The sequence below is a fragment of the Podarcis pityusensis genome, assembly GCF_964106645.2.
Source record: "Podarcis pityusensis genome assembly, chromosome: 5".
NCBI lineage: Eukaryota > Metazoa > Chordata > Lepidosauria > Squamata > Lacertidae > Podarcis > Podarcis pityusensis.
Genome location: NC_138032.1, coordinates 34,896,543 through 34,913,585, shown reverse-complemented (window position 1 = coordinate 34,913,585; position 17,043 = coordinate 34,896,543). Strand labels below are relative to the sequence as shown.

At 40.5% G+C, this 17,043-nt stretch overlaps 1 protein-coding gene across 2 annotated transcripts in view; it reads right to left on the bottom strand.

Moving 5' to 3' along the window:
• Positions 1-10,214: 10,214 nt before the first annotated feature.
• Positions 10,215-17,043, bottom strand: part of LOC308477864 (glypican-5-like) — a 404,575-nt gene continuing 397,746 nt past the window's right edge. For both annotated transcript variants that reach the window (XM_081006899.1, XM_081006900.1), the window contains one exon: positions 10,215-16,139. In XM_081006899.1, the coding sequence (XP_080863025.1) occupies positions 15,949-16,139 (191 nt within the window). In that variant the 3' untranslated portion in view covers positions 10,215-15,948. The remainder of the gene's footprint in view (positions 16,140-17,043) is intronic.

The window sequence follows — 17,043 nt, the reverse complement described above, 5'->3', positions numbered from 1 at the left end:
AGAAGCATTAAAAGGAACACCTAATACAGCCTGACGTATACAGTATCCTAATTGTTTTTGTCATTTTCTCATACTGCTTTCATGAATAGCTGGCAAGAAAGATTGGAGTTTAGTAGAAGGGAAAAATAGGAGCTAGGCCCGTCAGGAGTGATAGTCCTAATAGTATGTAATCCATCTCAACATCCAAGGGCCTCAACATCCAAGATAAGTAGGGTGGTGTCTTCTGGTTTCAGATTACAATTTAGTGACAATCTCCCAGAAAACACCATCTTAATGAGGCCTTTTATGCCAACATTTGCCACAAAGATGGACTACAAGCCACTAGAAATAGCAGACCGGGCTACCAAAGTCTGCCACTTTGTAGTCACCCAGAGTTACTTCAGACGTTGGTTTAACTTGCATCTTCAGATCATCGGCTCTGTCTTGAACAATTGCAAATGGTTCCAAAATACGCCAACAACTTCATGGCTGACACAGAGCAATGCTTTCTCAGCTCCTGGTTCCAAAAGCTTCTCCTCAGTTTGAGATACATTGATGACATATTTATCATCTAGAGTTATGGACAGGAGATACTTGAGGAGTTTCAACAGTACTTCAATAATTTTCACCCACCATGAACTTGAGCCTAGACCAATCCATGCAAGAAGTTCACTTTCTGGACACATTCGTGCAACTATATCATGAACCACCTTATGCAGAAAAAACCTACAGACCACTACATTTACTGACAAGTTTCCAGTTTCCGCCCAGAACACATGACAGCTGAGGCCTATGAGACATCTGCATCTGTTCAGACTTCAGATTCATTGAATAGAGATTCACAGTTTAAAAATGTAAGGCATTCTTCAGCATGCCTGGCATTCCCCAAACTTCAATGCCCACCCAATGAAATGAAAGCATCAACAACAGATAATCAGGGCTAGATTGATATGCAGGAACAATTTACTTTAGAAGAGAAAATGACTGCCCACCACTTGTCACTTACAGCTCTTAGCTGGAACCACTCAAATATATTATCCTCAATGATCTTCAGCTCAACTTTTCACAGGATTTGGGTCACAGGCCTGTACTTGCTTACAGACAGCACCCCCGCCCCCCGGCCTAAAACACTCACCGGTAATAACAGACCACATAATAGAGATATGGACAAAGGAACTGGCCAACACTATTACAGGACCTAATAATGTCATCCTCTACATCAGGGATTCAGTTCACCTGCTCATCCATCAATGTGATAAATGTCATTGTCTGCCAGCAGTGCCCTTCTGCATCCTATATAGGAGAAAAAGGCCAGTCTCTACCCAAAAGAATAAATGGACATGGATCTGACATAAAAATGGCAACATCCAAAATCCAGTGGGGGAAAATTTCAACCTTCCAGGACACACTGCAAAGTATTATAAAACTGCTACCCTAGAACAAAGGCACTTCAAAGGAAGGCTTCAGTATGAAACTGCTGTACATCAAGTGTTTCAGTGCTTTCGTGTATGGATTGAGCTGAAACAAAGAATTTTTAGGATACTGTATGTGTTAATTGCCTCACCAGTGCCTGGATGCCCGTTTCCTCAAGAACTGTTTTGTGAATTACCACTGTTCAGGATGTAATTATCACTGTACTTTTCTGCATCTCGTTTCCTTCCAACCTCACCTTCTAGACACCCCCAAATGTGTGCATGCACCCCCCCTCCCAAAAAGAAAGTTTTGAGAACACCATGCACCTGACGAAGTAGATTACTGCTGGTCTTTAAGATACCACTAGATTCCTTGGTTTTGCTGCAAAAGACAAATACAACCTCTGTTCTGGAAATTGTATGAGATAATGTACACAGACCTGTGCTCTGGATTAGACTAAAGGCTGTCACTATGAATGAGATACTCTGATCCAGTGTGACTAGAACATTTGAGACCTAGGCTCAAATGCATGGGCTAATTTGGACTAAATTCCCCTAGATCATTGTTTTCTTGGGTTCCCTGTGTTTAATACCCAGTCTGACTTGACCCAGCTTCACCATGAACACCCTGTAGCCCTGTACTCCTGCCTAGACTCCTGTTGAGCTTCACCAGTAGATCTTGGCCAGGGAAGTAATGGAAGTAATTGTGCTAAGAATCTTGACACAGCATTTATTTCTCTTGGGATCCAGGTGATTTAGCTTACAGCCCTAGGAGAATAAGTATGAAAGCATTTCTTTTGGCCAAGTGAAATGCAGGTAAACAGTGAATCAAAGCATTGTAGTAATCTTGAATGGGAACCTGTGATTTCACAGCAGCTGGGGGCAAAAGCTACTGTAAATAAAATAAAATAAAATGAGCCATCTTTTGTTTTATACTCTCTTCACACAGGAGCTGAAAGCAAGCTGAGCAAAAAATTACACAGTCTAATGGATAATCTAGATGAATTAATATTACAATAAAATGGCTGTGATGATAGTTAAAAATCAGTGGGAAGTTCTTTCAATAATCAATCTGTAATAAAATAAGGCAGAAGGAAATAAAGAGCAAAGCTTTTATCAGTGATTGACAGGTGGAAATAAACAGGGAGGGTTCTATAGGTTCATGGGGCCAGATGGCTCTTATGTCTTTGTCATATTATATGGATCTTAGACACACCTATAGGAATATGCTGTGAGGATGCTGCTGTCTGCTTCAGTGCACAATACTAAGTATACTAAGTTTCCTCTTTAGGATGCAACTAGTTTGCTTGAAGCAGATGCTCAGGACCACTGTGCTCTCTTTATTGTCACTGACGAAGGAAGCCAAGTTCCAGTGAAATAGCCGCCTGCTTCAGGGTCAGCTATTCCCCCATATTAAAATGGAAAGCTAAAGAAGCAATATAATTATAAATCCAAGCAATGATATCCATCCTTCTAACAGAAGGCGATGATTATTTTCTTCTTGTTTTCGTTACTGATATTATTTACATGTTTTTTTAAACAAAACGCTTACCAATAAACAATAGAAACATAAAAATAAAATTACTTTCTCACAAAACAATTAAATAATGAATTCATCACTTTTCACCTCATTCAAATATTTACAAATGTAATCAATAATAAATCAAATAATTTATTTAAATACTCCTTCCTTCTTAGGTTTCTTAACTGAATCATTACATACTTGGATTATCCATCAGATCTGTCCCTAACACATATTTTTCATAAACTTCTAAATTTCTAAAAGGCAGAGTTTAAATCCAGAAGGTAAAATAACACTAACACTGACCTCTGTGGGTGCCATAGTGCCTGAGTCCAGAACTGGACACAGTATTCCAGGTGTGGTCAGACCAAGGCAGAATAAAGTGGTACTATTAATTCTCTTGATTGGGACACTATACTCATCGGCTCTCTTTTCTTCTGCTGTGAGGTAGAATCCTTTTTAAGCAGAGAGGCCCCAGAGCTCAGTCTGTTTTGGAGTTTGGATTGATTCCTAGTGCAGCTAATAAACTGCACACATTCTCCTTAATTATACTCTGGCCGCTCCATTTCCTCTCATCTGTGAAAGAGATCCTTTGCAGGCCTGTGTTAGGTGCCCTGCCAGGGAGCTGTATATACCCATGTAAAATAAATCACTTGTATTACAGGCATACAATAGTCAAGGTTCAACAATCAGCAAGAGAGGCTTTCTCACTCATATGAAAACCTGGCCCCCTCACATCTCAGATATGCGGTGGGATTAGGTAGGGGGGAAGCTGTGGTTAGCCTGTGGTGAGGTAAAATCAGTTAATATGTTCAGAAGCGTTCTTATTATATCATACATTCCAAGGATGCCTAGTTGCCCTTGCTAATTTGCTCCTACCACCTCATTCTCTCACACCTTGAAAAAAAGGAGGGTTGGGGAACCTGTGGCCCTCCAATGTTGTTGGACTTGGGATGGCAAGAATTGCAGATCAACATCATGTTGGCTACCCTGGAGTAGAGTTTCTCTTTAGTGAACCGATGCCAAAACTGCACTTAAAGATGTTTGACAAGAGTCACCTAATAGCTGAAATTATAACAAACACATAGATGTTAAACTGTGGAAAGTTGGAGTTGGAGTTAAATAGCAATGGATTGCAAAAAGTGCAGTCTGTGACTTCTGAGCTGCTTCTGTACTGCTTGTTGCCCTCAACCACCCCCAATCTAGGCTGAGAATAAATGTCTAGCTAAATCTGCCACTAAAATAGTCCGTTTGTGCACAAGCCTCAATTCCTTTCATTTGCTTGACACACTTCCTGAAATACTCTTTAGTTAGCCTTGCTCACTCAAACTATATGTAACAAAGGACCCACTAATCTTTCTCTTGCCCAGGTGATCTCAGTTAGTCTCAGAGCAGTAGAGACAGAAAACTGCATCATTTGGGGTTGGCTGGTCAGAAACCTGCCCTATTAACCCTTTGGGTGACAAATGTGAGATTAGCACAAAAACGTATAGGCAGGACAGTTCCTTCTCCACACTGGACTGCTTTTAGAAGAAGCCTTCTAGACTTTTCTTTGCCATTGCTGCCATTCTGGTGACATATTACTACACTGGAGAAATCGTTTTGAAATATCTCTCTGTGTGATCTCTTTTCCTAATAGACACCATAGCTAAGGGGGTTCCCTCTTGCTAGAGTCGTGTGTGTACTTCGTGGCTCATTTGCAGTAGCTACAAAAGGGATATCCCTTCCTATTACATTTTAGGCAGCAAGAAACCACCCATTCGTTAACTGGAGAGCTGTGCTTCCTAGTCTTTCATTGATCAATGAATCATCATTCATAATAGCTGCTTGTTCCAGGAACCACAGCCTTCCCATTTGCCACGAATACCCTCCATTCAGAAAGATAATGCTCACTTTCGAGTAGGTCAGAGCTTTCTTTTTTTAAACTGTACAGAAAAAACACAGATTGTTTGTCAATAGCTTCATAAGGCTCAAATCTCCACCTGATTGCTGAGGCAATTGAATTTATTTCTTTTTACCAGCGTGTGGCATGATCCTTTTGTTGTTGCTCCTAGTCACAGTTTATGCTTGATTTACAGAAGGGGAGAGGCGGACAGCTTAGATATGAATCGAAACACTAATCAACAGCTATCATTGACAATATCTCCCCTCTATTATACGTTTGTTTTCCCTACAATAAAACCACTGAATACACGCACACAGATCTATCTCATGAGGCTCTCTTTTTCTAACGGGTTTTGAATAACCTTTGGCCATTCTGTAGAAATCCAGCTAAGAAAGAAGAATATAGACTCACAGAGATCGTAGAATTATAGAGTTAGAAGGAAACATGAGGGTCACCTAGTCCAACTCCCTCCAATGCAGGCAGGAATCTTTTGCACAACATGGGGCTTGAACCCATGACCCAAAGCTTACTGAGACTTACTCCCAGTTTGAGTACAAGACTGCCACTTTAGGAAACCAATAGACCGGGTTATCCTCCTCATCACTGGTTAAGAAGTTTATTCCTGACTGGGTAGTTCAGAGATTGCAATACGCAAATAACAATCATATTTTACTTACTTACTTACGTACGTAGTGATGCATGGAAGTGAGAGCTGGACCATAAAGAAGGCTGATCGCCGAAGAATTGATGCTTTAGAATTATGGTGCTGGAGGAGACTCTTGAGAATCCCATGGACTGCAAGAAGATCAAATCTATCCATTCTGAAGGAAATCAGCCCTGAGTGCTCACTGGAAGGACAGATCCTGAAGCTGAGGCTCCAATACTTTGGCCACCTCATGAGAAGAGAAGACTCCCTGGAAAAGACCCTGATGTTGGGAAAGATTGAGGGCACAAGGAGAAGGGGACGACAGAGGACAAGATTGTTGGACAGTGTTCTTGAAGCTATGAACATGAGTTTGACCAAGCTGCGGGAGGCACTGGAAGACAGGAGTGCCTGGCGTGCTCTGGTCCATGGGGTCACGAAGAGTCGGACACGACTAAACAACAACAACTTACTTACTCACTCACTCACTCACTCACTCACTCACTCACTCACTCACTCATGTACTTACTCGTAAAAAAACCCTGATACCCTGCCTTTTCTATTTAAAAACTCACAATGTTATTAGACTTTTTGTAAAATTGTGGGAATTTCTGTTTTAAATCCACACAAACACATATGTCCTTTATGGCAGCTAGGGATGGATAAATCTATCATGTTTGGTTTTACCTAGTTTCTCATTTCCCCCATGTTGTATTTATTTCACCACATTTCTACATCAGTTTCTGATTTTTTTAAAGAGCGATTGGAGATCTCTTGCAGATGTAGTGGACACAATTCCTATGACAGAAAGAGAAGGCCGCGGAAGAATTGGTAGGGAACATGCCCGGCAGTTGGCAAAGGGCAGTGTGCCCTTCTCTGGGTATTGGAAAAATGAAACCTGCCACCTAGCTGCTGTCTCTATAAAAATAAAGGCACAAGAGGAAAGCTGACATGTTGTGATTTTGAATGTCGATTGTTTGGATGGTTTCGTTTCTAAAGTTAACTTGAAAACTCTTGAGAGCCAATAAATGCAAATACAGCAGCCGTAGTTTTTCCTCTCAGGAAAGCAGCACCCCTGTTTCTTTTGATCCTTTGATAGGATAATGGATAATTTTTGCTCTCCAGGTCAGTAAGCATGTGAGCAGTGCATTTTCTAATGCAGCTGTTCTTTAAAAAAAAATAAATTTACAATTTTATTGAGTTTTCTAAATAACACACACACGAACACACACGGTATTAACTCAATAAAAAGCATCACTTAGAAACTGCAGTGTTAGGTGACATATAAATTCTGGAAAGAAATACATAAAAAAGTTTCAGCTACATATTTGTGAATATACTTTTAAAGAAGCAAACTTTGTGTCCAGTATACCTGAAGGAGCGTCTCCACCTCCATCGTTCTACCTGGACACTGAGGTCCAGCACCGAGGGCCTTCTGGCGGTTCCCTCACTGCGAGAAGCCAAGTTACAGGGAACCAGGCAGAGGGCCTTCTCGGTAGTGGCGCCCTCCCTGTGGAACGCCCTCCCACCAGATGTCAAAGAGAACAACAACTACCAGACTTTTAGAAGACATCTGAAGGCAGCCCTGTTTAGGGAAGCTTTTAATGTTTGATGTATCGTAGTATTTTAATATTCTTTTGGAAGCCGCCCAGAGTGGCTGGGGAAACCCAGCCAGATGGGCGGGGTATAAATAATAAATTATTATTATTATTATTATTATTATAAATATATGCTTCAACCATGAGCAAAAACTGTGTGTAGGGATGGAGTATAAGAAAAGCCCTGCTGGATGAGACCAAATGGGTCCATCTACATTCCAGTTACAAAGTGTGTGGTTGACCACGTGCATCTACCAGTAGACATGACTCACTTGTAACATCGGAAGCCAGTCAGAACCTTTTCTGTGTCTGTGCATTAGCATCACTTGGAATGCCATTATGTCTCAGGGTCCTGTTCACTTGGTAGCTGCTGAATCACAATCGAACATGTGTTTTGCAGTCACAGGTTTCCAACCTCAGGAAGGTGAGGTACCTAAGCTCTTGACTCCACCCCAGGAATTGGGATCAGGAAGAAATATGGAGCACATTTCAATGTGAAATCACCTAAGGGCTTATATCCAATCTTGGCCTTTGCTCTGCTCTTTCCAGGCAGAGGTCTGCACTGCAATGCTCGATATTAGAGCATTTTAAAAAAAATTTGCCCTGAGTTTTCCCTGCGAAACCCCACTGCCTAAAACTGAATCAGAGCAAATGTCAATTTGGATTTTCCGCAGATTGACATTTGCTCCAACTGAGCTTTAAAGAGTGGGGTTTTGCAAGGAAAGCTCCGGAGCAAAGGGAAAAAAATTAGGACTCAGACACGGAGCTTTAAATTGTGGACTGTAAGAGTGAATAATCCCCAATCCACACTCCCAGCCATGTGAACCGAAAAGCAGCTGTTTGCTTGACATTTGCACTTCCCCAAGTTTAGTGTTGCTGTTCTCCAACCAAAATAATGTGTACAAAAATGTATAGATGAGGGGAAAGTGTGTATGAAAATGTGTCTACCTGTGAAAATAGCATATGTTATGGACCCATAATGTTATGTTATTGTTAGGGGAACTTGCCTGCATAATTTATATTTTGTTGTTTAGTCGTGTCCGACTCTTTGTGACCCCATGGACCAGAGCATGCCAGGCACTCCTGTCTTCCACTGCCTCCCCCAGTTTGGTCAAACTCATGTTGGTCACTTCTATAGTACTGTCCAACCATCTCGTCCTCTGTCGTCTCCTTCTCCTTGTGCCCTCAATCTTTCTCAACATCAGGGTCTTTTCCAGAGAGTCTTCTCTTCTCATGAGGTGGCCAAAGTATTGGAGCCTCAGCTTCAGGATCTGTCCTTCCAGGGAGCACTCCGAGCTGATTTCCTTCAGAATGCATAGGTTTGATCTTCTTGCAGTCCATGGGACTCTCAAGAGTCTCCTCCAGCACCATAATTCAAAAGCATCAATTCTTTGGCGATCAGCCTTCTTTATATTATATTAGAGTAAGAAGTGTATATGTAGAGAGAAATGCATACAAAAATGTGTCTCTTCGGAAATATGCACTTTAAATGGCTGTTCAATTTTCATGAGATTTTTTTTTAAAAAAAATAAAATTAAAATCCAAGTTGATGTGGAAATGTGGCAAATTAGCCTTAAGACTGAAAAACTGGGTAAAATGGAGCTGGTCGGATTCATTCATCCCTATCTGTATCACTGTGTACACAAGGGAGCACAGTGTTTTGTCACCAGAAAGCGAAATCCAAAGAAAACATGGCATCCTGCCTTTCTGCATCCTTTTAAGTGTCTACAAAGAAACAAATATCTCTAGTCAAAGGGGAAAATACAGGAGCAGGCAGTGGCAGGGGCTGTGATTGGGTGGCAGTGCTCACTTGGCCTCCCAGCAGCTGAGTCCCTGCAGCTTAGAAGGAAGGCGAGGGGAGTCAATTGAGAGTTTGGTGTGGTGCAAACAACCTCCCTTCCATCTTGCCACCATGTTGCCACCATGTTGTCCATTACTAGGAGCGGGAGATAAAGCCCCTCCAGAGTTATTAAAATCAAGTTCCTAATGTGGAATATAAATAAATAAACCACAACTCTTCAGATAGCAATGCAGGTGGGAACAGATCTAAGGGAATCTAAATTTCTGAGAGAAACGGTTCCAATGATTGTGACAGCCATTTAATTAGGGGATAAATGCCGAGCCTTCAGTTTAAAAATGTCTTTCCGAAACAGCCGTTTGTAGAACAAGCATTCTTCCTCCCTCAGCAGGGGAGAAACTGTATGCCAATACATTTTGAATTAGGTCATATAATCTCTCAGGTCCAGCTAGTCCACAGAGTCTATTCTGCATAGGCAGTGAGCTGAGTGTTCTACATTTAACTAAAGATCAGCCATTGTGTGTTGGGGGGAAACCTTAGCAGTTGGATACATGTTTCAGTAATGAGGTTTATTCTAGTACCACTATTTAAAATAACAAAAAGAGAGAGAGAGAGAGAGAGAGAGAGAGAGAGAGAGAGAGAGAGATTCAAAGAAGAAGAATGCTAATTTATGAACACCTAGTTGATCCAAATTTTCATAAGTTTTGGGTCAAAATCTATCCAGTATATCCAGTGTGGGAGAATCTTTTGGTAAAAACCGTTAAGCTGTTCCCCCAAATACAACTGTTTTTTAATCAAAGTTTCATCAGTTTCTGAAGGACCTACAAGGTAAGAACTTTATTCTTTGATTTTTAGGTTGGTTTTTTCATGGTTCCAGTCTGGCCCTTCCCTCTTCCTCAGTTCAAAATCAAGACCAGGTAGGCTGGAGTTTTATTATTCTTTATTAATCAGTATTGAATTTATATCCATCCCGCTTTTCCTCCAAGCAGGTCAAAGTAACATTCATGTTACTTTGCCCCATGTTATCCTCTCAGTAACCCTGTGAGATAGGTTAGGTTGAGAGACAGTGACTCACTCAAGGTGATACTGTGGGTTTTCTGACAGGGTAAAGTGTTGAAACAGGGATGCTCCAGTCCTAGTACACCCAATAGCCCTCCATCTTATTCCACATTCTGAAAAGAAGGCATATATGTAGGTAATATGGGGAAGGGAAGTAATCTTTTTCCTTAGGTCTGGAAATTTATGGGAGCCCTTGTTAACAGTTCTGTGTGGCACTTTTAAGATTAACTAGTTCAAGTTGCATTCCTGTACACATTTATCAGGAAACAATGCATATGAAATTCCTTAATAAACATACAAAACCTCCAGCCGCAGATATATTTTCTGATTATTTTTTATTATTTGTTATCATACAGAAATAGGTGTAACTTACAAATATCACACTATTGCAATTTTTTTGTTGTCTCCTCCCTTGACATTGCCTATGGCAACGGCTCTTGACTGTTTTGAAAACTCAGATCCCACACGCAAAACATACCAGAAAACTTTGATGAGTTTTATTCATTATTACGACAATATTTGAACATGGGCAGGATTAAGAAATCTCTTTTGGTGCAAAAATAATCAGCAATTAAATTAATGTAAAAATCTTCAAATGGCCAAATCTTCTATAAAGCATTGTTTCAAAAATCAGAAAAGCCAGGAATAATATTATACCTCTGGGCTACAATGCTGCATGTAGTTACAGGCTCTTAGTTCCACAGAACTGTATAGGAAGGGTTCAAGAGCACTGCATGGATATAAAAGATGACTGGCTATTTACATTTCTGACAGTAGGCCAATGAACATGAACTTATCATGGGCACTTATCTTCATAAACTGCTTTTTGAACATTGGTGCGCAACACTTTTTAGAGGTTATGTTTGCCTTTATTAACTAGTTTCACAGGTGGCAGTTCAACACATTTTTTCATTGTCATCAGTGGATGTACTGGATTTTACGAAGTAAGACTTAGAATTGTCAGTCTATTCCTGCTTTATGTCCTTGAATTATACTCGCCCCCTGCATGCTGCTAGTTAATCATTCTTTCTGCCTAAGTTCTGAACAAGTCGTCTGCCACTCTCTGCCTCTAGTAAAGCAGGTGTGGTGGTGGCTGGTACTAAACCGTTGTCGAACTCCCAATCCAAACTGGTACAAAGTAGACAAGGAGAGAGCTCTTTAGAGAAGGCATTAAAACTCACCGTTTAGTGTGTGACAACCACGCACCCAAAATAAATACCATGATACAGAATGGTATGGAAGAGCCCTGTGTGTGGGCTTCATGCAGGTGCAAATTTTGACACTTGCAATATGGGAAAGGCGATAGTCCTAATTGTAAAAGTAGGACAGTGAGTATGATGGACTTAAATCCAGAGGAATCCACACTGAAAGGAAAGATGCTAAGCCAGGCCAGCATAGAAATGATTAGCAAGAGCTATACTTAATGCTGCAATCCTACACAGATGTCACAGGCATTACATAAAAAAAAAGAAACCAAGTCAAAATGTTGATGAGGAGTTTCTGTATTAACCCAGCAAGAGCAATTTATGTGCAGTGATATAGATTTCTGTAGAAGAACCGCCCTTTCAGCTTGATTCTTGCAAATAAATTTTTAAAAACCCACTGGGAAAGAAAACCTTAGTCTCTCCATTCAGGCCTGAACGCTTGGTGTAGTTTTGTGATTCCATCACACGACCCTCCTCCCAGTTAGCAAGGTTTGTTCCATGGGGAGATCTTGAATGCAGCAAAGTGTGTGCAGCCCCACTGCTGTACACATGGATCTCTGGAGCACAGAGGCACTCAGGAATGAGTATAGCAGAACAAGTGGCAGTTACCCAAGCCCCAAGATGAGAAGATGGCATACCTTCCAGAACTTTAAAGCCCAAATCCAGGATGCAAAATTCCCGTTTTTTATCATGAGATCATGGCTGCAGTTCCCACCCCCAAAAATACTTTTTTGGGCACGGCGCTTCAAAGTTCTGCAAGATCATGGCAACCAAAAAGATCGCCGTTATCTTGCAAAAAAACGGGATGTACCTTTCTTCCCAGGATACTTCCAGGGTATGAGATAGACAATCTTAGCCTTGGAGGTTTCTGGTCTTACGCCATATATGTGTATCTCTTTCCAAAAGGCAGTGGAGCACATTGGTGAACTTAATCCTTGAAACTGGGTTTTGGGTGAAAGGTTCAGAACACAAGCAATGCAGATATTGTTTGTTAGCTGTATTCAGATCTAATATCTATCAGCAGAGATTATGATGTTGACGTCAGTTAAGGCTGCGCACAGGAACATCTTTATATGTAAGATATATACACACTTTTAAATTCAATTCAAATGGTTTTTAAAACAGTGTGGCCTAGTTTTCACAGGCTCAGCAGGAAATCCTCGATGCTTTGACACCATCACCTTTTCTGCCTCAGTGAGCAGAGAAATTGTTCAGTTCTTCATACAGTAACATTTGAAAGATAGGAGCACATCACATTACAATGTAAATGAGGTATTCTGGACATTGTTGACGAGAAATATCCAACACAGACCATTTCAAAAGCCTGCCAAGTGGGAACAGGATTCTAGCTGGAAAACATTTTACAAGAGTACAATTGCAAAAAAATCATAACATTAGAAATCAGTTCCTCCCCCTCGCACTACCAAATTCAATGTTCATTACCTGGAGAGTATTTCAAAATGGCTTTAATTAGGTGCACAAAAAGGGCACAGTGGACAAATTACACATCCTCTTGTAACAGACGAAGTGAACAAATGTTAATTGCTTATACCATGCAACAAATGACTTCTCGCATGGCAGCATATATTAGGTGCAAATAGTGTAATTGCAAATTATTGTTTAACAGCACAAAAAGGGGGAGGAAAAAGGATGAAATGAAATGATAAAATATAAGCTACATCACTCTGATTGTTTCAATACATTCTGCCTGGAGACAAAATGATTGATAGCTTTTTTTGTGCTATCAATTTTTGTGTATTTCATGACATAACTAGTGAATTTTGGTTAGATTCAGTGGGTGAAATCCCATACTGGACATACTCAGAGTACATTAAGTTACTTAAGTCCATTGATTTCAGTGAATATACTCTGAGTATGAGTTAGCTGGCTATCACTCAGGGTGCATGTCTGAATTAAAGGGACACAGCCATGAACCAGTAGCTCTAAAATGTGTGCCGAGCCCCATTTGCTTTCCTGAACAGGGAAAATCCCAGTAAACTTTGTTTTGTATGTAAAAGGAAACAGGCAGCATCAGTTTGTGGTAGAGCTTGATGCTGTGGTCATTGAAGGCCAATGCTCAGTTAAAACTACAGAAGAATATTTGCTTCAGTCCTCCAGTGTATGAATTCTATTTCCACATGAACCATCTTAATATCTTGGGGAAAATTACTGTGCTTGTTTCAGTCTCCAAAGAATGGTGTTTACATGTGAATATATTCCTTGCATAATGCCAGTTTTCTTGTGTGAATTTGAAACAACTGTAAACTTTTGGACATAACAATAACAAATAATTCAAATTCAGTTTATTATTTTTAAAGTCTGGAAATGAAGTGTTTCTGTCCAAAATCTGATACAAGTCTCATAGAGGAGAGTGTTGATATTTGCTCTTACATGGTTCCTTTTCTCGCACGTGGTACTTAAATGCAAAAGCTTAATTGTGAGCACAGGTGTGTCTCATATAATATTTTGTTGTTGTGTGAATTACTGATTAGAATTCCGTAGTATGAACTAGGAAACTATAACAACAGCTCTTGTTCTCAGCCCGTCCATGTGCTGAATATTATTAACGAAAGAGACTTAAGTTGCCCGGAGTGGCTGAAGCAATCCAGTCAGATGGGCGGCATATAAATAATAACATTATTATACTACTTTTTTATTAAGTACATGCTTAACTCTTCCATTGACATGAATGGGACAAAGAGTGCTTGCTTTGGTTGGGACATGACCTTACATGAAGATAAGGAATCAATATGCATTTAAAAGCACCATTCCATGATGCAAAGGCCTTTGTATCCTCTGCATATATGGACTGTTATGCACATGAGAAATATGTGCAAAGAATGTGCCACTGAAGTGAATGGGGAAGCCCCTGAAGGAAAACAATTCTGTGAGGATATCAAGCCTGCAGGGCCTGCAAGGAACAGTTATCTAGCTATGTCTTACCCTTTGACCCTAAACACATATGTTTTCAAGAATTGGTGCACTAGACTGACCATAAGCAAATCAAACTGCTGAAGTAAATGTTTTTACACACATATATCACACACAAATCAAAGGCAATATTTTACATTATATCTTATAAAACTGTACATTGTAATATTCTGTGTTATGAAAACTACTATTCAGTTATGCGAACGACTGGCTTTGTTTAGTAAATATAAATCAGAGGCAAAAATGACTGTTACAATTGTTAATTCGACTCAGATTGTATTGTATAGATTTTCAATGGCACTGTAAAAAGAGTTGTCAAAAATACATGTATTTGCCCTCTCCCATCTAATGGTGGTATTGTAACATCTTGTCAAGCTGTCAAACACATCAGTTTCATTTTGTAACTGAAAAGCCCTCATTACAATAACAAAAAGAAAAAAGAAAACATGTATTAGAGAACAAGCAGAAAATAATGTATTTATTATTCTAGGTTGATGTTTCTTTCATATTTATTATTTTCTATCATAGCACAATAAAACATTAATTGTAATTAAATGGAAAACTATGGGACACACTGTTCTTCATAGCTCTGTAGAGCATCAATATCTCTTTTGAGATAAAAGGTAATAACTTTTGGTAGCTAGATGGAAACATTTGCTCCAGTTCGGCAAGAGCGACTCATGCACCAGTACTCTGCTGGATCATGCCCCATACGAGTAAGACGATGTGGTTACCCAGAGAAGAGGGACTGAGCTCATGCACAAACCAACAAAACTGGCAGTGGTTGGCTCTGCCATCTTTAGCAATGCTGACCATCTGTTTGCGATGGGCATTTAGGGATTGATTCCCTTCCTGCTCCCTCTAACAAAGGGGAGGGGAACCTGTCACACACTAGATGTTGCTGGGCTACAGCTCCCATCATTCCTGACCTTTGCCCATGATGGTTGGGGCTGATGAGAGCTGTAGAGCCATAGCATCTGTAGGGCCACAGGTTTCCCACTTCTCTTCTGATAGCTATGTAGCACCATGTGAGGATCTGTGGACTAGGGCTTTTGTTATCTCTATGGCTACACCATACAGGAACTGTAGAGGAATTTAAATAAGTGACTGTTTACGTCTCAGCAATCGAGTGCTGCTCCTCTCCTTTTCACGTTTGTCAGATATTCACAACACAGTCAAGTCTTAAGCATATGGTAATGAAGTGCATGGGCAGTGAAACACTTCTATATGTTTCAAAATAACTTGAGAAGTGTTTCTACGTGTTGCTAACAGTTAAGGCAGCTATACTGATACATTAAACACAGCATATGGTTCTTATATTGCTTTCTACATCCTAAACATTACGAAAGAAAATAAGAGATTTGAACATGCTATGATTTTCCTGACCGCCTCAGAATTTCATCCAATCGGTAGATAGCGCTGTACTTTGCTTATAATATATAGTGGCTGATCCCAAAAGATATACTGTGTTATTGACCTATATCTGAAAACCAATTATGCAGTGAAACTCACAAAAAAGATCAAACAAATAGGCAGCCTGTCCATTACTCAATGAGTAAAAAAAAATGGGGAGGGGGGGGCGTTGCCAACATATTAATTTACAACTTTAACATTCTTAATTGTGTCTGCCACAATAACTTAATCTACTCAGGTTTCCCGTCTTCATCCTTTTATTTTTATTTTTTTTACATCTTGAGTAGATGAGATGTTATCAAGAGCCATCTCCAGATACCGACAGCTACGGAGACGCTTGCTGTTAACCAGTCCCAGACTAATGTTTAGTACTTACACTAACATACCACATAATGCTAGAGTGCACCATTGAGAGAGCCATTAAACTTGGTTTTTACTTGGATAAGGCTGTAGGTATAAATGACAGTGAGCAGAAACTGCCCAGTTACCGCCGCATAATGCAGCTACAACAAAGAGTGCCACAAAACTGCAAGGGCTGTAATAATAAAGAGTAAGGAACTTGAAGCTCTGTTTCCCATATTGCTGTCCACTTTATGTTTAGGAGATGATTTTACAGAAGCTGTGGTTGTGGTGTCCACCTTTCTCACAGTTGGCTTCGGTTCATTCCTGTCTTCTGGACCAGCTCCAAGAACATCTGAAGGAGGTAAACACAACAGAATAAAAAAAGGCAATGTTAGTTTCTTACTTGACACAAAATGTCGAATGCAAAATGAAGCCCCGTTATCCATGAGTTAGAAATAAGGCATTCAGCAGAATCTTAAACGTGTGCACTGAAAAGCAAGTCTCGCTAGACTCCAGAGAATTTATTTCCTAACAAGCGTTCTTAGAATTGCATTTTTAGTGCTAGACTAGGACCTTGGAAAATGGGGTGCAAATCTACACTCAGTCATGAAGCTCACTGGCTGACCTTGGGCCAGCCACAATCTCTTAGTCTAACCTACCTTGCAAGGTTGTTGTGAGGGTGAAGGGAGATAACCCCTTTGAGCTCCTCAAAGGGTGGGATATAAACACAAGTAACAATTTTTAAAATAATAATAATAGTCTATCAATGGCTATGTTCCACTTTCACAGTTCAGGCAGCATGCCTCTGGATGGCAATTGCTGAGAGTCTCAGGTGGAGAGAGTGTGGTTCAACTCATGCCTAGAGCCCACGTACCTATGGGACCGCCTCTCCTGGTATGCCCCGCGGAGGACCTTAAGGTCCACAAATGACAACATTTTGGAGGTCCCAGGTTGCAAGGTGGTTAGATTGGTCTCAACTAGGGCCAGGGCCTTTTCAGTACTGGCCCCGACTTGGTGGAACGCTCTGTCACAAGAGACTAGGGCCCTGCAGGACTTGACATCTTTCCGCAGGGCCTGCAAGACAGAGTTGTTCCGCCTGGCCTTTGGTTTGGACTCAGCCTGACCCTTATGTTTCCCCTCCCCTTATGGTCTTGATTTATCGGCTACCTTAAAATGAGGCGCATCTTAAATTGCATTTTAACCTGTATTTTAAATTGGTTCCCCCCCCTTTCCCCCCTATTATGTTTTTACTGTGA